The sequence below is a fragment of the Penicillium cataractarum genome (genome assembly GCF_028827025.1).
Source record: "Penicillium cataractarum strain IBT 29864 chromosome Unknown utg000007l, whole genome shotgun sequence".
Lineage (NCBI taxonomy): Eukaryota > Fungi > Ascomycota > Eurotiomycetes > Eurotiales > Aspergillaceae > Penicillium > Penicillium cataractarum.
The window spans coordinates 1,797,951-1,823,220 of record NW_026622743.1 but is presented as its reverse complement, the minus strand read 5'-3'; the positions used below and the strand labels follow the sequence as shown (position 1 = coordinate 1,823,220).

The following is a 25,270-nucleotide window of genomic DNA, read 5'->3' as shown; positions in this document are numbered from 1 at the left end:
TTTCTTTGGGAGGTGGTCGGGGAGTCCGGGTCAGTCTGGGATGACGAAAGTGTTGGAGAGTGGTGCCTAGGGGAGATGAGGGGGGAGGGCAAGAGGGGCTGGAATGGGGACTCACTGGGTACAAGAGAAAATGGGACTGGCCCTCACCGAGGAGGTTGAGATTGAGGAATCGATGCAAGAGGGAAACCAGCCGTCGCAAGGAACACCGGATGGAGAGGGAAAGGAGGGTTGCGGTGGGAAGGATGAAGTAGTGAGAGGTGGTCGTCACTTGGCGGGATGAGGGAGACAGAGGCTCCACTGACGATCGGCGGCTAATGAGAGAACCAGGGTACGAGCAGAGTACAACATGGGGCAATTCTATTGAAGGTTCAGACTGGCTATGAAACAAGGATGTGTTTAATAATTTCTATCTCGTAGTTATATAGTTTTAAGGATACCTTGGCAGAGCTCCTAGGGGGAAGCTTTCCAACGCCCGACGCCTCATACACTCCTAACCGAGGGAATAGTGACAGTGTTCTCATAGGAACTCTACTTGAGTAGATTTACAAGCACATGCGATACAGCCCAGTAGTAAGCACTAGAAATTTCGTATCGACGCAATAGTGTGAACTATGGATTTTCAGAACGTTCCTGATCTTATATCCCGAAGTAGTATTTAGTCTGTACTTTTGCATAGTCCTCTAGGGAAGCTATACATAAGCTACTCCGAAGTATAGTTTTCTTGATCGACTAGATCTTGATTTTAGAATTCCAGCGCCGCCCAAAGCACAAACCTACAAAAGGGACAGAACTGGTGCCCAAATACGTCAGAAGCTTAGAGAACAAGTGTCGGTGTTCTAATTGGCGACAATCCCTCCCCCCGCGAATTTGCCTCTTCCGCTTCTTCGCCCGACCGAACCTCAAAAAAATTCGAGCTTCCTCGCGCTCTCGCCCGTCTCGATTCTCAACCCAAGACCCAAGCATTGACACCACCCGTAACCAATCATACAGGATGGATACACGACAAAGTCCCTTCGGATCCACGTTGAAAACCTCCCCCCCTCCGCATACGCCGTCAACGCAGAACAGCTCGTCGGCCCATCCCACCTCCCGTCGGAGGAGGAGCAAGAAAAGTACCTATCAGGTCGACCTCGAGCAACTCCACAGCACCTAGGAGTTGCCCTCCAACATGCGCACCAGATTCAGGCTCAAAAAGATGCCGAGAACATGATCCTAGATCAAATTATCGAACTGCTCATGCTACCCACCTCTCCAACCGCTGACCCCGCCGCGCCTTCGACTGCAGATGCCCACGCTTTTAAATCTGCCCTCCATATGTTCGGAACTGGCGACTACGATAATTTAATCATGGAACGGAATAACGAGGGTCTCTGTGGCTACGGTCTCTGCCCGCGCGAGTATCGCAACCAAAGAGGGAGGAATCAAACGTTCCAATTCAAATGGGGAGCTAAGGGCAGTGGACCCGGTGGTCGAGGGCGCAGCATGGACATCGTGCCACGTGAAAAGTTGGAGAAGTGGTGCTCCGACGAGTGCGCAGAGAGAGCTCTCTTCCTTCGCGTACAGCTCACTGAGCAACCCGTGTGGGAGAGGCGGGGTGGTGAGGGCCGCAGCACGGGCATTGAGCTACTGGAAGAAGCCCGTGCTAGACAGCCAAGACGAAGGACCGAGGGCTCTACATCTGCTGCGGCTGTAGCAGCGGACCTGAATAAGTTGAATATCCAGGATCCCGAGCGTGCGCACGAACTCGCCATGGAGCGTGGTGATACAAGTCTGCCATTCCGCGGGGGACGTGTGGATGTCCAAATCAAGGAAAACGAACAAAGCAGCACTCCCTCCGCAAGTGCTCCGCAATGGCGGCCAGAAGATGCCAAGGGAGGCTCCATTGAAGGATATGTCCCCCAAGACCGGCGAGACAAGGACGCAATGGACCTGGACCAGGGCGATTTGCTTGACCAACTCTAGAGCGGATGATGCAGAGGCCAAGGCATGTTTTGCGGCGTTTCGGGCGTTTCTACTAGTTTTATACCCTGGAAGCATATGATATGATACCATATACAGCTTGAATAAAAGAAAAGTTCTACGCAATGACCAGAGCAAAGTAGATCTTCGACAGCAAGACGATGGAGGGCAGTCATTGCGTAGTCGTGACCACTGATCTCGAGACTGTCAAACTCGGAAAGCCCGACAGCTCCTACGTAGTTGACTCTTGAGGGAAGCAGGATTCTACCCAAGAGCAAGCACGCGAGGGACAAGTAATTGGCAATCAAGCGTCATCCCCGTCTGGAGAATCGGCGACACCTTTGTCAACGGGAATCATGTTTTTTATTCCTCATCCATAGATAGCCTCCATATTAGCTAATACCATAATAGCCAGGTTCGGGGACACGCCAGGAGTCGGCCGAAGACAAAAAGACTTTTTTGTTTTCCGGGGTGCTTATCCAGCGTGCTGGATTTAGCGGGGACCGAAGCGGCGGGGGCGCTCAGCCTGCTGCTGCTGGGAGACGGTGACGACGTTGACCTTGAGGTTGTCGAACTGTAAAATAAGAAATGTTAGGAGTCGGAGTTCCAGGGTGAGTGGTAAACTGGTGGCCGGGGGCCAACTTACGCCGAGGTTCTTGAGCAGGTCCTTGGTGTCGGCATCAACGTCGAGCTGGCCGGACTCGGTCTGGGAAACATCCAGAGCAGAGACCTCAGGGACATACTGGTCCTTGCGCTCACGCTCCTCCTCCTGAAGCTTGAAGGAGATACCGCGGACGGGGCCACGCTGAATGCGCTTCATCAGGTGGGTGGTGTAACCAGCGATCTGTGTAAAAGGTTTCCAGTCAATTTTCTGCTGTCGCAATCGTGGTGGTTCGCCATCTTTCGGTAGCCGTTGCATGTCGTACCTTGTTGCGGAGACGCTTGGAGGCAATGATGGCGATCTCATCGCAGATGCGCTTGTTGGTCTCGAAGTCGAGGGTGAGCTTGGGGTAGTAGCGCTCAATGATGACCTTGGCGGACCGCTTAACGGTCTTAGTACGGACGCGACCCATTTTGGCGAATGTTGGCTGGACGGATGTTCAGTGACAGGAATTCAAGTGAAGCCGACTTGGATAGTCTAGAAAGGCGCTTCGCTAATTCTGTGCGGGTCCTTGCCCTAGCCCAGCCCTAATAAGTCACGTGAATTGTTGGGCTCAGGGCCGGGCGGTGTGATGGCTTATATAATAAAATACTGCCGGGCGGCCAGCGGGTCTTCCTTCTACGTAGTGAGTACAGTACTGGCAACCAATTACGGTACTGCATGTATCAATAATTCAATAATTATAGATCAGATCAATCGGTATCTCCAGGTAGAAAAAGTATGAGATTGAATGCATTTGCTTTATATAACAGGTTCGGAAGGGTAGTGATAGTAGCTTTACAAAAGCCCCCTAGTCTAATCGTACAACACTTTGCAGTTTCGCCCGCCAATTCTTAATCCAACAACATCCTAAGCACTCTGGTCCTTGCTCTTCGCACCTGCCTTGAGATCATTCATGAGAAGGCGAGCGATATCCTCGGTTCCCTTCATGGGCTGTCTGCCACCCTGCGGCCGCTGCTGGTATCGGGGTCGGTCCAGTCGGGGCACCATGTTAGCATGGCGGTGGGCAGCATCAGTAATGCTGGCAGATCCCGGCTTCTTGTAATCTTCAATACCGTAGGGGGCTTTGGAGGAAGCACCCGCGCGGTAAGAAGAAAGTCCGATTCTGCCCTCGGAGTCGACAGCAGCGCGGATCGGAGTGACCCAGTACTTGGCACCGCCAGGGATGGTGGCATCGAAGAAGGTCAGGCCAGGGGGAGATCCTTGGTCCATGAAGGTCATGGCGTTCAGATCCTCAACTGCAATACCACCAATACCAGCAATAGCCCGCGACATACGACCGCGGAATCTACCCTTCGGGCGCAGGATACGGGCCTCCACGGGACGTTGGTAAGCCTGGGGACCGTATTGCGGGTGGTTATATGTCAAGGCGTGTGAGCGAGTGTATGATAGACCGGCAGATGGGTGTGTCTTGGGAGGGCCAGTCACGGCATATTCGGGCGCAGAAAGCTTGGTTCCGGGGGACTGGTAGTACTTCCGTCCAATGCGTTCGCTCGGTACGGCAGGGGATGAGGGAAGATCCAGCAACTCGAAAACGACCGGACCCAGAGCAAATGGATCGGTACGCAGGGTCTTGATGTACGTCTGGAACTCCTCGTCGGTCACCTTGGGCGGCTGGAGGGTTTCCAAGTCCTCCCCGTTGTCCTGCGCCTGCTTCCGGGCCTCCGCAGTACGCTTGGCCACGAAGCGCTCACGCAGCTTCTGCAGCAATTCGGGCTTCTTGCGAGTGATCTGGCTCAAGTACGCAGCGAACTCTGCCTGGGTCATGCCAGCAAGCCACGGCCCAGAGTGACGGTACTGTTTGGCTCCGGGCTCTGCGAGACCCTTGCTGGTCTCAGTATTATCGACATGCGTTTCGAACGGGCTCTGGTGTCTGGGAACAATGCTTGTAGCGTAATTGACCTTGGCAGGCAAGGACATGGGCATGTGCAGCTCCTGGAACTTCTCGAGGGTCTTCGTGTGATCGGCGGCGGACTCGAAGTCGGTAACATGTTCGTAGGTATCGAGGGCATGGAGGCGAACGACGGGTCTCGATGACTTCTCCGATGTCGATTTAGCGGGAAGAGCTCGCTTCAGACCCCAATCGCCTCGGGCAAGCGACTTTTGCGGCGTCACAATTGAAGCCCGGATAGGGTGAGGGAGTGTTGCGGTTTCCGACTCGAAAACAGCCTTGGACGATGGGGCTTCTTGGGGGGCTGCAGAGCTTGAGGAAGTGCAAATAACCGCGACTTCCGTAGAAGATTCGCCGTTGGCGATAGCCTGGCGGTCGCCATATTGTTCAATGCCTGGTGGAACGAGCTTGAGCTGGTTGGGATCGCGCGAGAAAAGTTGACCGGGCCACGGGCCAAGTCGATACGGCGGACTACAACAACCAAGAGCGCAACTCCGCCCAATAGTGTGGAGACGGAATCCAGGCTCTACGGACTAAACTATGTAAACGGCACTTCCTACATATGTATGTATTTCTCTGAACGAACGATGATATATCTCAATAACATCTCTTCATCATTTATATCATTAATGTGGAATCATTCACGCGCTGGTATCAAGCACCGACCTCCTGCAAGGAGCTGATTGTATCTGCCACAGTATCCGCGAAGGACCGATATTTGATTCCCAGGATCTCCTTTGATCTGCTGTTGTCAATCTCGTAGATATCTGATGGGAAGTCACTCGGGGTATCCTTAGGAGGAAGCTTAGATTCTAATTCCGAGTGGGTCTTGCGGACTGTATCCACGATCTCCTTGTTCGAAAAGAAACCGGCAGTGACAAAGAATCTCTTGCCACCAGCCTCGGCGACTTCAATGGCCCTAACGTGCGCAAGTGCCACATCACGAACATCAACATAGAGGAATGTGCCGGTGGGAGGGATCTGCTCCTTAAATTGGCCCTGGATGAGGTTCCGCATCCGCTGGTTCGATGTGTTGATGGCTTCAAGAGAGTTCAAGTAGTGAACAATGGGACCAAAGACTAGTGGAGGATTGATAGTGGCAATGTCAAAGTTAGGCTTCTCATTCTCGACGAAGTCCCAGGCAGCCTTCTCGGCAAAGGTCTTGTAAAGCGATACTGATTAGCTTAACTCACCCTTTATTCGGGTGGAAGGGGGCTTACCTTGCTGGCCCGGTAAACATTGGAATGATCCAAAGCCTCTTCCCAAGTGACTGGGTTCCATTCCTTCTCGCTATAGACCTTCGGGTGTTGCTTCGGGTTCACGATGGCAGCAAATGACGAGGTGATGACAACGCGCTTCACAGTAGGAGCATGGGCCTTGATAGCCTTCAAAATGCCAGTAGTTCCCTTGATAGCGGGGTCCAGGAAGTCCTTCACGGGGTCCTGAACGTTGAAATGGAAGGGCGATGCAGTGTGAAGGACATAATCAAATGGAGGGTTAGACTTGACGGCCTGTGACGGCGTATTAGCAAAGAAGCTCGGTCAGTATGCGTATCACCCTCTTACCTCGTCGAATGCACCATCCTGAGCCACATCCTTGACAATCACGTAGGAGAGCTTCTCCTTGGGTGTGTTAGGGTGGTTCTCAAGGATTCGTTTGCCCTTGTCATCAGAGCGAACTGTGAATACAGTATCAAAACTAAGACGAATTGATTCAATTAGTTGTTGAAGTGTCGTCGTCACGGAACTCTACATACCCGTGCTGTAGCAGGATGTCAACAATGTGAGCGGCGATAAAGCCGCTACCGCCTGTTGGACTTGATTAGATCTATGACGCGGCGCAGATGGAGGAGTTCACCGCAGGTTCGCTTACCGGTCAAGAGAACTTTCACCATGGTTGCTGGTTTGAATAATATGGTCAATGAGGTTACTTGATTGAAGACTGTGAGTGGACGGAGGGAGGAGACAGGTATGGTGTAATGGAACTCCTCGGCTTTTATGGTTTTCCCAGAGAGGCCATGCCCCTCGATCTCGTCATTGCTCCCCACTATGGCCCCCCACGCAGCAGATCGTGAGAGGTCATCACGACCGCTTACAAATAACCATTGAGCAATCAACGAGGGAGCTAACGCGCATCTTTGCTTCAGGACTTAAAGGTCTAATAAAGCCGGGTAACCCCGCCTCTCAGTGGTCAGCGCTACAACAGCACAACCGGTTATATTTCCGCTGTTATCTTCGGAATCACTCAAGTGACAGGAACTATCCCTTAGGCACTTAACTATACCTCCATACTTGAGAAGACCGAAGTGAAACTATTTTTAACCATTTTACAATATACTTTTGCAACCATGAATTGTACAAGTAATCAAGGCTTGCTGGAATACGAGCCTTTCCAGTTCATACTGTACTATCGCAAATGCCAGGTGGGCAAGGCCCCACATGTGACTAATAAAGCTCCACTCACAAACAGGGCGGTCAGATTCTGCCGAAAACTCACCCGCAAGTGGGTATAAGTATCACTTCCCGGTCTACGTAGATGTCCTTCGGGACATTTGGTCAAATGAAAATATACAGAGAAGATTAGCATGGCCCCTGCACTAAGGATGACACGCTCAATCAAAGAGAAGCTACCAGTTTTTTTTTTCGTTACCGAAGCTTCGTTGAGGTAGGAGCGCTTCGTGAAGTTTTGCCTACCGGAGTTCGAATCGTGGCGAGGGCGGGATTTGAAGTCATCTTTTTATTTAGTTGGGCGCACTACTCCTCGAGCGAAATCGCTGGTGCCACTGCATGGGATCCTGACTTGATGCAACGGCTAGTATGCCATGGCCTCATTTGAATGCTACTCACTCTTGCGATATTATTTTCAATTGGCCGGCCACACCACTATGGACCATTGGACCGCAGAAGACCAACAAGGGTGCGTGACCGCATATCTGACTTGTCTCCTGCTGTACGGAGTATGGTTTGCGATTTGCCCGTCGCTGGTCTAGAACCCGTAACCCATACTAACCTCCTTACTCTAACTAAGGCACATGATACTTGCCTCAGACATGGGAATGGAGGATCTAGGTTGGACTTTCCTTGAACATTGGACTGCGTCCCTGTTTATCCTGATATATGTATTGAAGCCAAGCATTTGAGCAACGAATTCCCTTTTTGGCGGTCAATGTTATGCAGAAGGGGAATCTCAAGAGTTCTGGTTTACATATATGGCCAATCTTGTACCCGACCCAGCATGCACACAAGTTCTCTTTATTATTCATAATATAAACCTCTTTTGCAGAATGGAACAAAATTGTAGAAGCAATCATAAGGCAACCTCGATTTGAGATAAATAGTAAGGCTGTCACAGCCAAGTTTGTTTGACACCAGTTGACGAAAGTAGTGACTAGGCAGGACGTCCCGCGCCCCGTGGTCTCGTGGTCTGTGCACCCCGGCTTCGACCTGAGGCTCACACCTGACCCTCCTCCACCTCTCCCTCCACCTTTCATGCTCACCGCGAACTTTGCTTTACATTTTAGAGACTGGCTTCCAATGTCCACTCTGCGGGCTCGCTCGCAAACATGGCGCAAGCGAGTCCTATCACAGACGTGACCCAACGGTTATTTGCGGATCTGAAGTCGAAGAACGATGATATCAAGGCCCGAGCTGCCTTCGAGCTCCACGACAATGTGGTTGCCGTCTCACGAGGTAGATCCCCGTCTTCATGGATTCTCTGAGCCCATGGCCTCTGACTGACCTCTTTGCTTCTCTTCTCTTATAGATTGGCCCTCCGAGAAATTCAACGAGTTTTACAACGCCGTCAGTCAGCGGATCGCGCAGCTGGTGGTGACTGGCAGCGACGCCAATGAACGAGTCGGTGGTCTTCTTGCGCTCGACCGTCTGATCGACTTTGATGGGGTGGACGCCGCCCAGAAAACCACTCGATTTGCTAGCTATCTTCGAAGCGCCCTCCGAAGCAACGATAATGCGGTCTTGGTGTGCGCGGCCCGATCGCTGGGACGGCTGGCTAAACCTGGCGGGGCACTCACGGCGGAGTTGGTAGAGAGCGAGATCCAATCCGCTTTGGAATGGCTCCAGTCAGAGCGTCAGGAAAGTCGACGATTTGCTGCAGTCCTCGTGATTCGGGAGTTAGCCAAGGGTTCCCCAACACTTCTGTATGGCTTCGTGCCTCAGATTTTCGAGCTCGTGTGGGTTGCACTTCGAGACCCGAAAGTGCTCATCCGAGAGACAGCTGCACAGGCTGTGGGAGAATGCTTCGAGATCATCGTCGCTCGAGACTCATCTGTCCGCCAGTCGTGGTTCGCGAGAATCTATGAAGAGGCGCTGCTGGGACTGAAGTCCCATAATATGGATTGGATCCACGGATCACTCCTCATTTTGAAGGAACTGTTCCTCAAAGGCACGATGTTCATGAAGGAGCATTATCGCAATGCCTGTGAGATTGTGCTCCGCCTCAAGGATCACCGAGATTCCAAGATTCGCAACCAAGTCGTCCTCACCATCCCTATCCTCGCGTCCTATGCCCCCGCCGACTTCATCGAATCCTATCTACACAAATCTATGGTCTACCTCCAGGCCCAACTCAAGAGAGAGAAGGAAAGGAACGCCGCTTTTGTTGCTATTGGTAAGATTGCCAATGCAGTGGGACCTGCCATTAGTGGATACCTTGATGGAATCATTATCTACATCCGCGAGGGACTCGCAATGAAGGCGTAAGTGATAAATCCCCCTGACATACACCTTCAATGACAAGACACCCCGACTAACTTGCAACAGGAGGAACCGGACAGGAGTCGATGAAGCTCCTATGTTTGAGTGTATCAGTATGCTCTCGCTAGCCGTCGGACAAACCCTCAACACCCACATGGAGCAGTTGCTTGACGCCATCTTTGCATGCGGTCTTAGCAAATCACTGACACAGGCTTTGGTCGATATGGCCCACTACATCCCTCCCATTAAGCCCGTTATCCAGGATAAACTTCTCGACATGCTGAGCATCATACTCTGCGGCACGTCATTCCGACCACTTGGCTGCCCTGAAAACCGACTGCCGCCTATGCCCGCATTTGCAAGGGATTTCGGCCCCCAAGAAAGCTACTCTGATGCCGAAATCGCCCTCGCTCTCCACACTCTGGGAAGCTTCGACTTCTCCGGTCACATCTTGAACGAATTCGTTCGCGATGTTGCCATCAACTACGTGGAGAATGACAATCCCGAAATCCGAAAAGCATCGGCCCTCACATGTTGCCAGTTGTTTGTCCACGACCCGATCATCAACCAGACTAGTGGCCACTCAATTCAAGTTGTCAGTGAAGTCATTGACAAGTTATTGACGGTTGGTATCGGTGACCCGGACCCTGAGATTCGACGCACAGTTCTTTGGTCCCTGGATAGGAAGTTTGATCGCCATTTGGCTCGCCCTGAAAATATTCGTTGCTTGTTCCTCGCGGTGAATGACGAGGTCTTTGAAGTCAAGGAAGCTGCTATCTGCATCATCGGCCGTCTGTCTAGCGTGAACCCAGCTTATGTCTTCCCCCCTGCGGAAGCTGCTGGTCAATCTTCTTACTGGACTAGGATTTGCCAACACTGCCCGCCAAAAGGAAGAGACTGCTCAGCTCATCAGCTTGTTTGTCTCCAACGCAACAAAGTTGATCAGATCGTATGTCGACCCCATGGTCACGGCGCTGCTTCCCAAAACAACGGATGGTAATCCAGGCGTCGCCGCAACCACACTTAAGGCTGTGGGAGAGCTTGCCAACGTTGGTGGCCCCGAGATGAGACGTTATCTGCCACAGATTATGCCCATAATTTTGGAGTCGCTTCAAGATCTTTCCTCCCATACCAAGCGCGAGGCGGCCCTACGAACCCTTGGTCAATTGGCTGGCAACGCTGGATATGTGATCGACCCGTATCTCGAGTACCCCCATCTACTTGACGTCTTGATCAACATCATCAAGACGGAACAGACAGGGTCCTTGCGGAAGGAGACAATCAAGCTCGTGGGTGTACTTGGTGCTCTCGATCCCTACAAGTACCAGCAAATCAGTGACGTGGAACCCGACGTTCACCATATCAACGAGGTTCAGAATCCCTCGGATGTTGCCTTGATCATGCAGGGTCTTACCCCATCAAACGAGGAGTATTATCCCACGGTGGTTATCCATACATTGCTCCAGAATATCCTCAGAGAAAATTCCTTGGTTCAATACCATTCTGCAGTGATTGATGCGATCGTTACCATCTTCAAGACTCTGGGCTTGAAGTGTGTTCCATTCCTAGGACAGATTGTTCCCGCATTCATTTCGGTTATCAGAAGCTCCCCTGCTAGCCGACTCGAGTCTTATTTCAACCAGATGGCTATCTTGGTTAACATTGTCCGTCAGCACATTCGTGCATTCCTGCCTGAAATCATCGACGTGATCCGTGAATTCTGGGATGCGTCGTATCAGGTACAGGGTACGATTTTGTCCTTGGTCGAGGCTATTTCCAGGTCCTTGGAGGGAGAGTTCAGAAAGTACCTTGCTCGGTTGATACCTCTCATGTTGGACACCCTTGAGAAGGACACTACACCCCGCCGCCAGCCATCGGAGAAAATCCTTCATGCTTTCCTGATTTTTGGCTCTAGTGGAGAGGAATACATGCACCTCATAATCCCCGCTATTGTGCGTCTCTTTGAACGACCACAGCACCCCCAGAGCATTCGCAAGTCGGCCATTGATAGCTTGACGAAGCTGTCTCGCCAAGTTAATGTCTCCGATTTCGCTTCCCTCATGGTCCATGCTTTGTCCCGGGTCGTGGCCACTGGTGACCGTGTCTTACGTCAAGCTGCTATGGACTGCATTTGTGCCCTGATCTTCCAGCTTGGCCAGGACTTTACCCACTACATCCACCTTCTGAGCAAAGTCCTCAAGCAGCACCAGATCACTCATGTCAACTATCAGATCTTGGTGACAAAGCTTCAGAAGGGCGATCCACTTCCGCAGGACCTCAACCCCGAGGAAAACTATTCCTTCCCCTCTGATGATACGAATTTTGCGGAGATCGGACAGAAGAAGATCGTTGTCAACCAGCAACATCTCAAGAATGCCTGGGATGCTTCTCAAAAGTCCACCCGTGAAGATTGGCAGGAATGGATTCGCCGCTTCAGCGTTGAGCTCCTGAAAGAATCGCCCTCGCCCGCATTGCGAGCATGCGCCAGCTTGGCAGGTATTTACCAGCCTCTGGCCAGAGATCTTTTCAATGCTGCCTTTGTGTCTTGCTGGACCGAGCTGTACGACCAGTATCAAGAAGAACTGGTCCGCTCCATTGAGAAAGCCCTAACCTCGCCAAATATCTCACCCGAGATTCTGCAGATTCTCCTCAACCTGGCCGAATTCATGGAACATGACGATAAGGCTCTCCCCATCGATATCCGCACGCTAGGCAAGTATGCTGCTAAGTGCCATGCGTTTGCTAAGGCGTTGCATTACAAGGAACTCGAGTTTGAGCAGGATCAGAACTCCGGCGCCGTCGAAGCTTTGATTACCATCAACAACCAGCTGCAGCAATCCGATGCAGCAATTGGTATCCTGCGGAAGGCACAAGCATACCGTGATGTGGAGCTGAAGGAAACGTGGTTCGAGAAGCTGCAGCGCTGGGACGAAGCTCTCGCTGCCTACAAACGGCGCGAGAAGACGGATCCGGACTCCTTCGGCATCACTATGGGCAAAATGCGTTGTTTGCACGCTCTCGGTGAATGGAAAGTACTTTCCGATCTTGCGCAAGAGAAATGGAACCAGGCCTCGCTGGAGCACCGCAGAGCCATTGCTCCCCTTGCTGCTGCCGCTGCATGGGGTCGTGGTCAGTGGGAGCTGATGGATTCGTACTTGGGTGTCATGAAAGAACAGTCCCCCGATCGATCCTTCTTCGGCGCCATCCTTGCCATTCATCGCAATCAGTTCGACGAGGCGAACATGTACATCGAGAAAGCACGAAATGGTCTTGACACTGAACTTTCGGCCTTGCTCGGAGAGTCATACAACCGGGCATACAACGTTGTTGTCCGCGTCCAGATGCTTGCCGAACTGGAGGAGATCATCACCTACAAGCAACATGTAGGCGACCCCGAGAAGCAAGAGGCCATGCGCCAGACTTGGAACCAGCGCTTGCGGGGATGTCAACAAAACGTGGAGGTATGGCAGCGCATGCTCAAGGTCAGAGCTCTGGTCACTGCGCCTCGGGAGAATTTGGACATGTCCATCAAATTCGCCAATCTCTGCCGCAAGTCCAACCGCATGGGCCTTGCAGAACGATCTCTCGCATCCTTGGAGACAGTTATCAGAGATGCTAATGGCACGCGCACCATTGTACCTCCCGAGGTGACCTACGCACGATTGAAATTCGGTTGGGCTACTGGAAACCAGCATGAAGCATTTGAGGAGTTGAAACGATTCAATATGGAACTTAGTGAGGACCTTGCGAAGTTCAACTCCCTTATCGCTTCACAAAGCGAGAACCACGGAATGAACGGTGTCAACGGCATCGCAGACCCCAACCACCCAGATGCTGTTAGCCTTCGAGAGCGGGTCGGTGATGTAGGAAAGTCTAGGAAACTTCTTTCCAAGAGCTACCTCAGACAGGGAGAATGGCAAAGAGCCCTTCAAAAATCGGAATGGGAACTCGACAATGCTCGTGAGGTTCTTAGCGCCTACTCGGCAGCCACACAGTACAATCGCGATTCGTACAAGGCCTGGCACGCTTGGGCTCTTGCCAATTTCGAGGCGGTACAGACCATCGAAAGCCACGTCAAACAAGCGAAGCAAGCCAAGCAAGCTCAAGCCAAGGGTGACGAGAAGCTGCCTGTGCCTGTACCGCTTCCTCCTGGAAATGTCCTTGACTATGTTATCCCCGCCATTCGTGGTTTCCTGCGGTCAATCGCCTTGTCTTCCGCATCCTCTCTACAGGACACACTGAGATTGCTGACCTTGTGGTTTGCACATGGTGGCGATCATGAAGTCAACACCGTTGTCACCGAAGGCTTCACTACGGTCAACATTGACACTTGGCTTTCTGTCACACCGCAACTTATCGCCCGGATCAACCAGCCCAACATCAGAGTCCGCGGTGCCGTTCATAGACTCCTTGCTGAAGTTGGCAAGACCCATCCCCAGGCTCTGGTGTATCCGTTGACAGTTGCCATGAAATCCAACGTCGCCCGACGCTCCCAATCCGCGAGCAATATCATGGAAAGCATGCGTCAACACAGCGCCAAGCTTGTCGAACAGGCCGACCTGGTGAGTCACGAATTGATCAGAGTAGCGGTTCTGTGGCACGAGCTGTGGCATGAGGGATTGGAAGAGGCTTCTCGTCTCTACTTCGGTGATCACAATGTGGAGGGTATGTTCGCAACACTTGCACCTCTTCATGATATGCTTGACAAGGGTGCCGAAACTCTTCGTGAAGTTTCGTTTGCCCAAGCCTTTGGTCGCGATCTTGCAGAAGCCAAACATTACTGCATGCTCTACCGCCAGACAGAGGAAATTGGTGATTTGAACCAAGCCTGGGACCTTTACTACACCGTGTTCCGTAAGATTAGCCGACAGCTCCCGCAATTGTCGATCCTTGATCTCAAATACGTCTCTCCTCGCCTGAAGGATTGCTCCGGCCTGGATCTGGCCGTGCCCGGAACATATCAAAGCGGTCGGCCGATTATTTGCATTGTCAGCTTTGACCCGATTTTGCACGTTTTGCAGACCAAGAAGCGACCAAGACGTATGACTCTCACGGGTAGCAATGGTCTCTCCTACATGTATGCACTCAAGGGTCACGAAGATATTCGACAAGACGAGAGAGTTATGCAACTCTTCGGGCTGGTCAACACTCTTCTGGACAACGATAGCGAAAGCTTCAAACGCCATTTGTCTGTTCAGCGTTTCCCCGCTATTCCGTTGTCGCAGAGTTCTGGCCTGCTCGGATGGGTGTGTAATAGTGATACACTGCATGCTCTCATCAAGGAGTATCGCGAAAGCCGCCGTATTCTGCTCAACATTGAGCATCGGATTATGCTTCAGATGGCGCCGGATTATGACAGCCTCACTCTCATGCAGAAGGTCGAGGTCTTCGGGTATGCCATGGACAACACCACCGGTAAAGATCTCTATCGGGTGCTGTGGCTCAAGAGCAAGAGCTCTGAGGCCTGGCTTGAGCGACGCACCAACTACACCCGGTCGCTCGGTGTCATGTCCATGGTCGGATATATCCTTGGTTTGGGTGATCGCCATCCTTCGAACTTGTTGCTTGACCGCACGACTGGCCGCGTGGTTCACATCGATTTCGGTGACTGTTTCGAAGTTGCCATGCACCGCGAGAAATACCCCGAACGGGTTCCATTCCGCCTTACTCGCATGTTGACTTTCGCTATGGAAGTGAGCAACATTGAGGGAAGCTACCGCATTACGTGCGAAGCCGTTATGCGTGTTCTTAGGGAGAACAAGGATTCCCTCATGGCTGTTCTTGAAGCCGTAAGTTTTATTTTGCTCTGCGTATTGTATGACAAAGTTTCTGACCTCATTATTTTAGTTCATCCACGACCCCTTGATCAATTGGCGCTTGGGTGCACAGGAGTCCCCCGATCGGACGACTCTTACCGCCGAACGTCGCCAGTCGCTTATGGAGGGTCTCAATTTCGAGCATATGCAGTCGAACAGCGTATCTCGCCCCCGCCGACCATCACTCTTAGACACCGGAATTCTTGACATCCCAGACGGTGGAACTGAGGCTCGCGAGGCACAGAATGCCCGCGCCCTCCAGGTCCTTGCCAGAGTCAAGGAAAAGCTGACTGGTGCTGATTTCAGACAGAAAGACGAGCTAAATATCAGTGACCAGGTGGACAAGCTACTTGCACAGGCCACCAGCGTGGAGAACATCTGTCAGCACTGGATTGGCTGGTGCAGTTTCTGGTAAAGGGTTGTTCTTCGACGCTTTGCACCATTTGCTTTTCCTTTCAGGGTTCTTGGGGCTTGCTATGATGTGATACGATGGGTTTCATCTTTTGCTTTTGCACGTTCGTACGAAGCATAATTTTTCTTTTCCAGGTTTTCTATTGGTTGTTTTCCAGTGTATCTAGAGTACCCCCCGATTGTTCTCATACCATTATTGCTTTTTTTGTTTATTCGCTTCCTTGGGAATTTTTTGCTGTTTTACTCGCGTCTTGTCTTGCCGAGTCCATAATGAAGGCCCCGGACTCGTGGTGTTTTCAGATTCTTTGTCTAGACATAAGACTTGAAATAGCTGGGCTATGGTGAAATTCCATTAGAGAATACAAGCAGGATTCTGTCCATGTGAGCATGTAGATGTTGTCCCTCTATAGATCCATAATGAGTTAGATTACGGGTCTCTCATGTGACTGGGGTAGAATCCGGGGAAATGATCACAGTGGAAGACCTCACAATAAGGGTAAGCAGACGATTAACGTTTCAAATAATTCCTTAAGTGAGGACTTCTTAGTTGAATAAGAAACTATAGTCAGCCGCAGCCATTCTGTAACCATTTGGCTGTCTCTTGAATAGAGAAAGTCCAGGGCACCATGTTGGATTTGCCGAGGTCGCTCCGCTCCGCCCAACGAGGAGAAGCTGCCCCGAGATCAACGCAGCTCGGACCTCTCCTTATGACCTCTTTCTCTTCAAACCTCCCCTCTCCCATCCTACCACCTCCCTTGACAACTATGGGCGACTGAAGTTGGCAGCTGGAATACCTCCAACATGTCAACCCCAGATGCCCCCTCGACCGTCCCCGCGCCCAGCCCCAGTGATGCGCCGAGCGTCCACCCAGTGGTGGGCACCGCTCTGCGCATTAGCCTGAGCGCCAAAGAATACCGAGCGCTCTTTGGTCTGCTGGGTAAACGGGCCCCAGGTGTTCAAGGCAAACTAATCTCGCCGTCACAATATGATGCTATCGTCCACTCGAAGAACCGACGCAACGAGGCCGCCGTCCGCGCATCGCTGCGGGTGTTTGTTGGCACCGGAGCTGCCCTGAAGCTGGTGGAGACGATTATCAGTCGGATTCGTGGAGGTATAGAGCAGTCAGTCTATCCTCAACTAAAGCGCTTTGTGATACTCTCCTTCTCGGCCGTTTTTGTTTGCTAATTTGTTTCGACGACATTTAGGAAGAAAGCCCGTGGGCCGCTACTCCGATCTCCCAACTTCCGGCTCTCCCTCTCCTTATCCCTCCTGCTTCTGCTTCATCGTCTTCTTTACCGCTTTCTCGTTCGAATCCGAGCCAATTTGTGTACCGATGATGCCAAACCGTTCCGCGAACGAAACCCGCGCATCGCCCGCGCGTTGACGTCGCGATTTGCCCCGGCCGTGGGCGCAAGTGCGGCAGGCTTCGCTCTGGGGATATGCCCTCAGGACCAGCTCCGCTTGACCGTGGCAATCTACACGGGAACACGGAGCTTGGAATTCCTCTACAATGTCATGGATTCGAAGGGGTGGCTGGATAACCGCCCGTGGTGGTTCGGCAGCTGGCTGCTGATGCCGGTCTCGTGTGCACAGCTCTTCCATGCCTTTGTTTTTGATCGGGAGAACACGCCAAAGGTTTGTCTGGAGCGGAAAAAATATGAGCTAGCGAGCGACTGACTGACATGATACTATAGTGGTTTGGTAATGTTATTTTCAGACTCTCGCCGAGCTACATTCCCGGCCGACCGGAGGCGCTTCCAGAGGGCGTCTCTTGGCCGGAGAAAGATCAGATTGTGGACTCGCTGGCGTCTATTGCGAGCCTGCGCTGGCCGTAAGTTGAGATGTCTTCCAATTGAATAATGGACTTGCCACTCATTCGATATAGGGCGTTTATTTCTCCAACCCTTCACCCATCTGACCCTAATACCCTCCCAATATCGGTCAAGTCGATTGCTCCAATTACTGGGCCCGCTCACCCTTCGATTGCCCATCTATCCTGCGCATTGCTCCATCCGAGCGTTCCCAGCTGCAGCACCGCCTTCGTGCACCACATCCTCCTCTCGGTGCCCCCGTTGGCCCGGTTCCTCACGGCCGTCAGTCTCGCACTGACCATTCCCAAGCTGAAGACTGTCCTGGCGCAGCCTATGACCTCTATTAATAGCTTATCTAAGAGAATCATCACCATGACGGCCGTTCTCTCGGCTGCCGTTGGTTCAGCCTGGGGCAGCGTCTGTCTCCTGAACAACACCCTGCCCCGCTCGACCCTCCCAACCAAGCGCTTCTTCCTCAGCGGTGCCCTAGGTGGTCTTCCATTCGCGTTACTGGCTAATAGCCGTAGCGTGTTCATGTACTTTTTCCGCGCTGCAGTGGACTCGGCTTGGAAGACTGGTGTCAAGCACGGACTGTGGAAGGGCGGCAAGGCCGTTGAGCTGTGGCTGTTCGTGCTGTCGTGGGCCTTGATGGGATCAATTCTCGAGGCTCACCCAGAGGCAGTCCAGGGCAAGGGTCTACGAAAGGGACTAGCATGGTTGCGAGGAGATGGGTTCGTCGACCTTGAAGAGGTTGAGAAGCGCAAGGCAAGGCGGGCGTTGAAGAAGGGGGAGACCAAGGACGAATAATGAAATTTTAGTTGTTTACTGTGTGATTTTTGGTTTTATTTGGTCTTCCTTATTCTCTTTCTTGTGTCTATTTTCGAGTACATTATCTCGGCGTTGTTCCGCTGGAACTCACTTTCCGACTCCACGTTTCCGGGGAACCACTCGGACTCCATTCTCCGCATCCGACGATCATCGCCCTCCGAGTCCCGAGCATTTATAGTCGGTGTAGACAGGTTCTTTTTTCAAGTCTCCATAAGTACTTTTGATTTCCTGTGTTATTCCATTTAACGACTGGAAAACCCCCCGTTCTTTTGTCTCAATCGCCTTTTTCCCCCTCTCTCTATTCCATATAAATCATACACAATGTCCGCTCACAGAATGAAGATCGGCTGTGCTGGTCTCGGTCGCATGGGCAAACGCCATGCCCTGAACTTCCTCCAACGCACTCCTCGAGCAGAATTGGTCGCTGCGAGCTCGCCCGACCCTGCAGAGCTCGAATGGGCCAAGACGCACCTGGAACCCTTCGGCGTGCGGCTGTACCAGAACTATGACGATATGCTGAAACAAGAAGGCCTTGAGGCTGTCGTAGTTGCATCTGCGACCGCGGTGCATGCCGAGCAGGCAATTAAAGCTATCAATGCTGACAAGCATGTTCTCTGTGAGAAGCCGCTGTCGACTAGCGCAGAGGTGGTGAGTTTGCACCCTTCACCCTTCGTTCTATACTTCCCTCGAGCTAGATGAGCATTCAATAATCGCTAACACCCTTTCGCTTGGTATAGTCCCAATCCGTCGTCGACGCAGCTTCCAAGAAGCCCCATCTCAAGGTGATGTGCGGTTTCTCCCGCCGTTTCGACAAGTCCTACCGCGATGCCTATAACAAAATGATCGCTGGTGCTATCGGTTCCCCCTCCGTGCTACGCAGCCAAACCTGTGATAAGCTCGACCCCTCCGGCTTCTTCGTCGCCTATGCCGAGTTCTCTGGTGGAATCTTTGTGGACTGCTCCATCCACGATATCGACTTGGCACTGTGGTTCTTCGGCGCCAGCAGCAAGATCAAGTCCGTATCCGCCGTGGGCATCACCGCCGTCGAGCCAGACCTCCGAAAGCACAACGACCGAGATAATGCAGTCGGTCTAGTCGAATTCTACGATGGCCGGATTGCGTACTTCTATGCCTCGCGCATGATGGCCGCCGGTCAAGAGGATACTACCGAAATCATCGGTACAAAGGGCAAAGTCACAGTGAATACGCAGCCGGCGATGAACCATGTGAATCTGTTTGATGGCACTGGTGTTCGTCGGGAGATCCCTCAGACTTATTATGATCGGTTCGAGTATGCTTTTGTTACGGAGGCGAATGAGTTTACTGCTTCGGTGTTGGATGGGACTCCGTTGCCGTTGGATTTAACGGCTGCCGTGCAGGCTGTGCGGATTGGGGCTGCGTTGCAGGAGTCGATGGTTTCTGGGAAGAAGATTTTCTTTGATGAGCAAGGAAACCGGACGGAGGTTGCGCGGTTGTAAAGTGGGTTTTGTTTGGCATGCCTTTAGAGATGCGTGGTGTGTTAGTATATAATTCGGTAAATACAAGGGGATCTCCACACGATGAATGTTATCAAGACTTGTTCCAGCGATGATGATGAAAAGGGCAGTGCCAAGGGTATATTCTTTTGTAAAGAAGAGAACAGAAATAGATAATATACAGAGTTTTTGGTAGGTCATTCATGATGGGCATTAAAAACACAAAACTCATGTGTTTTAAGAAACGATTCCCTCGACGACCCTCGCCGTTCACTCGGCGAAGACCGTTCCACGTCAACGACGGCACCCAAATGGTTCCCACTCTGAAGGGAACCAATATGCACATCGTCTCTGCGTAATTGCGAAACATTCACCTCCTCAATAGACGATGGCGTAGTCCGAATCACCGCCAGCAGATTGTTCAAGACCGTGAACTCCAATAGTAACTTGATACTATACACGACGGGTTTGTAAGTCGTTTGGACCTCGAAGTGATTTGTATATTCGGTCGCAAGGATAGATGCATCCAATATGACGGCGATAACGTTCACGACAACGACGTTCATAACCACTCTCCTCCCCCGAGGACCCTTGAGCGCCAGAACCGGTCGTAAAGAGGTAGTCGTCTCCCAGACATAAAGAGCGCTGATAATAGTTTCCTGTACCGCGAAACCAGCCAACTGAATCCGCTCATAAACATTAAACGGCGCAACGAAACTCGTAACCCCATTATTAGCCCCAAGAAAAAGGATCGTCGTGGGTATATGCAGCGCGCAGAAATTAAACACGATCATATACAGTATCCAGCGCGGATAATGTTCATGCGTAGTCACAAGGTGTAGTCGTGAATACAGCACCACCGATTGACCGGTGACCATTGCGTACCAGCCCAGACAGATGAGGAAGCACATGGGGAAGTTGGGCGCGAGAGCGAAGTAGCGGAGAAAAGAGGATACAGCGTGTAAGAGGATTCCTAGCGTGGCGATTACCATGCTCCAGAAGTAGAGGCCGGCGTAGCGCTGGAAGGTGGATAGGATGGAGAAGGAGATTTCGATGACGTTCCAGCAGGCTAGGGTGAAGAAGCCGGCCATTACCATGGCTAGGGCCCGTGAGATTTCGACGGGCCCGGTTTCGCCGGCCATTTTGAGTGATTGAAGGGGGGTTTGGTTGTTCGTGGAGAGAAGAGTTGTGAAGGGCCGAGTCAATGAATCGGAGATTGACCGCGTGAGCCATCAATGAAGGAATAAATCGCTCATTGTGATTGTGGCAGCAACGATATCATCAACGGGCTGAAGCTGAACAGAGAATTTGACGAATACACTCTCTGTAGTCTAAATGCTCCGTGCATGAAAAGATAGTAAAAGGAAACGAAGTGAATGAGACAGTAGAAGGCCAAGGGAAAAAGCGGAGGACCAGCCTATTATTACAGTAAGTATAGACTTTACTCCTAGAACTTAGCACGAGTCCTCTTGGCACAAAATTAGAGTTTCCCTCTCGATGAACCAGTCGGCGTAACTTCGCCCGATTAGAGTTCCTGCAATAATCGCGTTAGTTTGGCCCTAGTCTGGATCATCCTGTAAAAAAGTTCTCGCCGAGCCTAGGCACGACAAGGGGCCGGAGCCTCGTTGGTCGAGAGGGAAATAATGAATAATGAATAATCTAACCCTTGACATCATCCACCAACCGATCATCGTTTGACGGCCTAACGGTCGGGTATGATGTAAACCTGAAAAAAGGGACTCATAAACTTGGCGTTTGGAGTTACTGTACTCCGTATAACGCAAAACATCGCCGCAACGAGGGATTATAGTTTTAGTTTAGAACTTTGGGCTAACCTGTGTCGCCCCTTTTTTCCAGACTCGTGCCATGGATTGCTTTCTATCCTGGAGCGTTTACTGATCTGGATGAGTATGACGTGGAAAAGGACGAGACCGAAAGATGTGGAGATGCGGTCAGGCCTAGCCAGATCACTAAAAATGAAGATCAAATATGGAGCACAGAGTACTTGTCAAGTTAGGCATATTGCTTGATCATCATGTCGAGTCTCGCTAGGCTGAGCTGTGAAACTAGTGTTTTCTGCACCGGGCTGTCGGGCTCGAGTAGGTAGCGCTGTGCTTGATTAAATTCACTCAACGATGCAACCGCTCAGGGGGCCGCGCTTCCTGTGGTGATGATGGTGTTAATTGTAAGACAGATCGGCGGGGCCGACTAACTGACTCGGGCAGGTGGTTGTTGGCTGTTTATTATCTGATAAGCATGCGGGATTTGCGGAAGGATTTTCACACTAATCTATACTCTATTAGATTACTTTGATTAATTGATTTTATATTACGGGCAGGAAACAACAACGGAGAAATTCTTATGAGATGCCTAATCCAGTTTCTCTCCTGGAAGGCGATAGATCCAATTTCATTGAAATCGTCAAAATGTATAGAAAATCGCTTGCATAACAAAAAAAAAACATGGGAATCTCAGACAACAGGGGACATAGAAAAATAGTATGTCTAGAAAATGTGCAGTGCAAATATAATCTCTTTTGAAAACCGGGTTTACCAGCGGACAACCTTGTTAGGGAAGTACTCATCAATGAGCTCCATATAGTAAGGCTTCAGCTCCTCAGCGCTGGGAATACCATCGCTCTTGCTGTAAAGGTCGTACGGGTTGAACGCCTTGACAGCGCGGAGCATCTCCTTGTCATGCTCATCCATCAGCTCGTGGTAAGCGCCGGCGTTATGCCAGGGGTAGAAGGAGTGGTAGCGGATCATAGCGAGGGCCTCGTCGGGCAGGGTAGACTGCTCCTTGGCAATGTGGTAGAGGTACTCGTCATGGCCCCAGGAGAGCATGACCTTGTCGAGACCACAACCGGGGCTGTAGATACCGAACTTGGTGTCGTAGACGGGGTGGCCAAAGTCCTCGTTGTCCTTGAACGAGTCACGGCCGTAGATGATGCGCTCGTCGAAGCCACAGCCAACGGGGAAAGTGTCACCGACGACATCCCACTGGCCCTGGGCGTCGAAGAAGAAGAGAAGCTTGCCCAGGTCGTGGATCAGACCGGTCAGTTGCATCCAGCGGGGCTTGCCGTCGCGGCGGATGGCCTCAGCGGACTGCAAGAGGTGCTCGATCTGGGAGAGGCTGGTGTCTGGGTCGGACTCATCGATGAGGGTGTTGAGCTTCTCCATGGCCTCCCAGATGGTCATCTCGGCACGGGTCTTGCTGTGGAAGTCATGACGAGCCTTGAGGTTGTAGGCGACGCTCTGCTTGGTGTGTTGCTCCTTGTAGAAGTTCTTGACGCGGTCGCAGGCGTCCTCGTACTGGCGGAAAGCGGTCTTATCTTTGCCCTTGTCGAACTCGGACTCCTCGTACAGGCCCTTTTCCTTTTGTTCCTTCATGTTGGCCTTGAGGACGTTGACCTCGTCGATGGCATCGGAGAGTTCCTCGAGGGCCTGGCCATCCCGATTCTTGTTGAAGGCGGGGGCAGGAGTTTCGGTGATGGCGACGGGTGCCATTTTGTTGGTTATGTAGAGTGATGTGTGATGTGTTTGCTTTGGGAACGAGTGGCAAGGATTTCACTTTTAAGGGTAAACTTGCAGAATCTTCACTGAACTGTCTTCACTGGGATGATTGTACTGAAGAATAACACCCTCGATCCCAGGAGGAGATCCAGATCCCTATATAGGGAGTGGTCTCCACGACCAACGTGGACACCAAACGAATCGCATCTATGTTTCCGATGTGCAGCATGTTATGGAGGGGACGACCATGCTCGATTCTGGCAATATTCCCCGGGGATCGACCCATGATTTGCAGACCTGGCTTGTGCGGACAAGCATCGTGGAGACACGATCACGGATTCCAGAATCCGTGCTTGGACTATTTTGGGGCACGAGTATATGGAAGAGAGTTGTGATTGGACAAGAACTGGCCAGCGTGGGGATGTGGGACAGAGGGTGGTCACGTGGAACTCGGCAGGATTCTGGTTTCCGGCCTCGCTGACTTATGCCCAAATCGTCTTTGGGCTATTGTCGCCGCCGGTTACCCAGATGGATCTTTCTCTTGGATTCGAGAAATGACGTCCCTGGAATTTGGATCAGGGCGTCGGTTGGTCTTCCGTTCTCTGCACAGTTGCCGATGCGGGGCATCTCCCTAGCAGAGTCTTTTCGTGAGGAGAGAAGATGAACACCATCATTATCGAGCCATCAGTCCTAGATAATCAGAGTAGGATGTACCTGAGAATTAATAGGGATAGAACTCACTGTAGTACATTACTGGAGTACACTGTCCAACGTTGAAGATGATTGATGGAAGAACCAAAAGAACGTGACCGGTGCCGAGTCCATTTGGCGGGGCAAAAGAAGTGCCCCCGCGCGTGGGGGATAAACATTCGGGGCATCTTTACATCGAGCTGTTTCCCCCGCTCTTCGATTTCTTTTTCTACTTTCTTTTACCTCAATTCCTCTTTTTTCCTCCCTCTTTCCCCATAAACACCCCTACTACAATCACAATGGCTGCAGCTGACGTCCGTTTCAAGTTGAACACCGGTGCTGAGATCCCTGCTCTGGGCCTGGGTACCTGGCAGTCTGCGCCTGGCGAGGTTGCTCGCGCCGTGAGCCACGCCATTAAGTCGGGCTACCGCCACATTGACGGTGCTCTGTGCTATGGCAATGAGCACGAGGTCGGCCAGGGTATCAAGGAGGCCATTGACGCTGGCATTGTCAAGCGCGAGGATCTGTTCGTCACTACCAAGCTGTGGTGCTCGTACCACGCCCGCGTCGAGGAGGGTCTCGAGGCTTCCCTGAAGAACTTGGGTCTGGACTACGTTGATCTGTACTTGATGCACTGGCCTCTGGCTATGAACCCCAACGGTAATTTCTCGAGAATACAAAAAGCCCGGGAAACAAACTACTAATACAACCCTATAGGAAACCACCCTATCTTCCCCAAGCTGGCAGACGGCTCGCGGGACATTGTCCACGAGCACAGCCACGTCACCACCTGGAAGAGCATGGAGAAGCTCGTCGGAAACGGCAAGGTCCGCGCCATCGGTGTCTCCAACCACAGTGTCCAGTACCTGGAGGAACTCCTGGCCCAGGCCACCGTCGTCCCCGCCGTTAACCAGATCGAGAACCACCCCTCGCTGCCCCAGCAGGAGATTGTCGATTTCTGCAACCAGAAGGGTATCCACATTACCGCCTATAGTCCCCTGGGTAGCACCGGTAGCCCTCTGTTCACGGCCAAGCCTATCGTCGAGGTTGCCGAGAAGCGTGGTGTCTCTCCGGCTACCGTTTTGCTTAGCTGGCACAGTATGTATACCCTGCATCTGTTCCTCACAAATGTGGAAAAATTGAGAGAAATATCCTTCTAACTGATTTTTCTTCTCTCTTTAGTTGCCCGTGGTTCCTCCGTCCTGGCCAAGTCCGTCACACCTGCCCGTATCGAGGCCAACCGCAAGGACTTGATCCATTTGGACGCCGAGGACATTGCTACTATCAAGAAGTACTCCGACGAGCTGGCTGCTACCAAGTCCTTCCAGCGCTTCGTCTTCCCTCCCTTCGGCAAGAACTTTGGTTTCCCCGATAAGATGTGACTTGCCACACCTAGACTATGAAACCTGCGCTTTTTGAGTACATTTATAGAGAGTGTGATACCTTGGGTAGATAGGAAGGGCATCTTGTTTTTTTTTATGTTGCAAAATATGTGATTTACGAT

The 25,270-nt window shown here is 51.8% G+C and overlaps 9 protein-coding genes across 9 annotated transcripts; 5 read left to right on the top strand and 4 right to left on the bottom strand.

Annotated features, from left to right (window-relative positions):
* Positions 1-130: 130 nt before the first annotated feature.
* Positions 131-1,962, top strand: N7496_008290 (Rtr1/RPAP2 family protein phosphatase; the record flags this gene model as incomplete). Its single annotated transcript, XM_056701209.1, has 2 exons — positions 131-250; positions 991-1,962. The coding sequence occupies 2 exons, from the start codon at positions 131-133 to the stop codon at positions 1,960-1,962; spliced, it is 1,092 nt and encodes a 363-aa protein (XP_056553272.1).
* Positions 1,963-2,452: 490 nt separating this feature from the next.
* On the bottom strand, positions 2,453-3,032 carry N7496_008289 (40S ribosomal protein eS17; the record flags this gene model as incomplete). The annotated part of the gene is made up of 3 exons (XM_056701208.1): positions 2,453-2,533; positions 2,606-2,803; positions 2,886-3,032. 3 exons carry the CDS (start codon positions 3,030-3,032, stop codon positions 2,453-2,455), a joined length of 426 nt encoding a protein of 141 aa, XP_056553271.1.
* Positions 3,033-3,469: 437 nt separating this feature from the next.
* Positions 3,470-6,405, bottom strand: N7496_008288 (mitochondrial 37S ribosomal bS1m domain-containing protein; the record flags this gene model as incomplete). The annotated part of the gene is made up of 6 exons (XM_056701207.1): positions 3,470-4,924; positions 5,178-5,660; positions 5,732-6,022; positions 6,077-6,209; positions 6,268-6,319; positions 6,384-6,405. 6 exons carry the CDS (start codon positions 6,403-6,405, stop codon positions 3,470-3,472), a joined length of 2,436 nt encoding a protein of 811 aa, XP_056553270.1.
* Positions 6,406-8,073: 1,668 nt separating this feature from the next.
* Positions 8,074-15,454, top strand: tor (putative TOR pathway phosphatidylinositol 3-kinase TorA; the record flags this gene model as incomplete). The annotated part of the gene is made up of 5 exons (XM_056701206.1): positions 8,074-8,200; positions 8,274-9,225; positions 9,290-10,065; positions 10,088-15,012; positions 15,071-15,454. The coding sequence occupies 5 exons, from the start codon at positions 8,074-8,076 to the stop codon at positions 15,452-15,454; spliced, it is 7,164 nt and encodes a 2,387-aa protein (XP_056553269.1).
* Positions 15,455-16,251: 797 nt separating this feature from the next.
* On the top strand, positions 16,252-18,068 carry N7496_008286 (uncharacterized protein; the record flags this gene model as incomplete). The annotated part of the gene is made up of 4 exons (XM_056701205.1): positions 16,252-16,571; positions 16,656-17,085; positions 17,145-17,281; positions 17,336-18,068. 4 exons carry the CDS (start codon positions 16,252-16,254, stop codon positions 18,066-18,068), a joined length of 1,620 nt encoding a protein of 539 aa, XP_056553268.1.
* Positions 18,069-18,410: 342 nt separating this feature from the next.
* On the top strand, positions 18,411-19,567 carry N7496_008285 (putative NAD binding Rossmann fold oxidoreductase; the record flags this gene model as incomplete). The annotated part of the gene is made up of 2 exons (XM_056701204.1): positions 18,411-18,737; positions 18,827-19,567. The coding sequence occupies 2 exons, from the start codon at positions 18,411-18,413 to the stop codon at positions 19,565-19,567; spliced, it is 1,068 nt and encodes a 355-aa protein (XP_056553267.1).
* Positions 19,568-19,761: 194 nt separating this feature from the next.
* N7496_008284 (uncharacterized protein) lies at positions 19,762-20,706 on the bottom strand (the record flags this gene model as incomplete). The annotated part of the gene is made up of 1 exon (XM_056701203.1): positions 19,762-20,706. The coding sequence occupies one exon, from the start codon at positions 20,704-20,706 to the stop codon at positions 19,762-19,764; it is 945 nt and encodes a 314-aa protein (XP_056553266.1).
* A 1,407-nt stretch (positions 20,707-22,113) lies between these two features.
* N7496_008283 (inositol oxygenase) lies at positions 22,114-23,070 on the bottom strand (the record flags this gene model as incomplete). Its single annotated transcript, XM_056701202.1, has 1 exon — positions 22,114-23,070. One exon carries the CDS (start codon positions 23,068-23,070, stop codon positions 22,114-22,116), a length of 957 nt encoding a protein of 318 aa, XP_056553265.1.
* A 995-nt stretch (positions 23,071-24,065) lies between these two features.
* N7496_008282 (putative glycerol dehydrogenase) lies at positions 24,066-25,148 on the top strand (the record flags this gene model as incomplete). The annotated part of the gene is made up of 3 exons (XM_056701201.1): positions 24,066-24,426; positions 24,484-24,864; positions 24,949-25,148. 3 exons carry the CDS (start codon positions 24,066-24,068, stop codon positions 25,146-25,148), a joined length of 942 nt encoding a protein of 313 aa, XP_056553264.1.
* Positions 25,149-25,270: the final 122 nt, after the last annotated feature.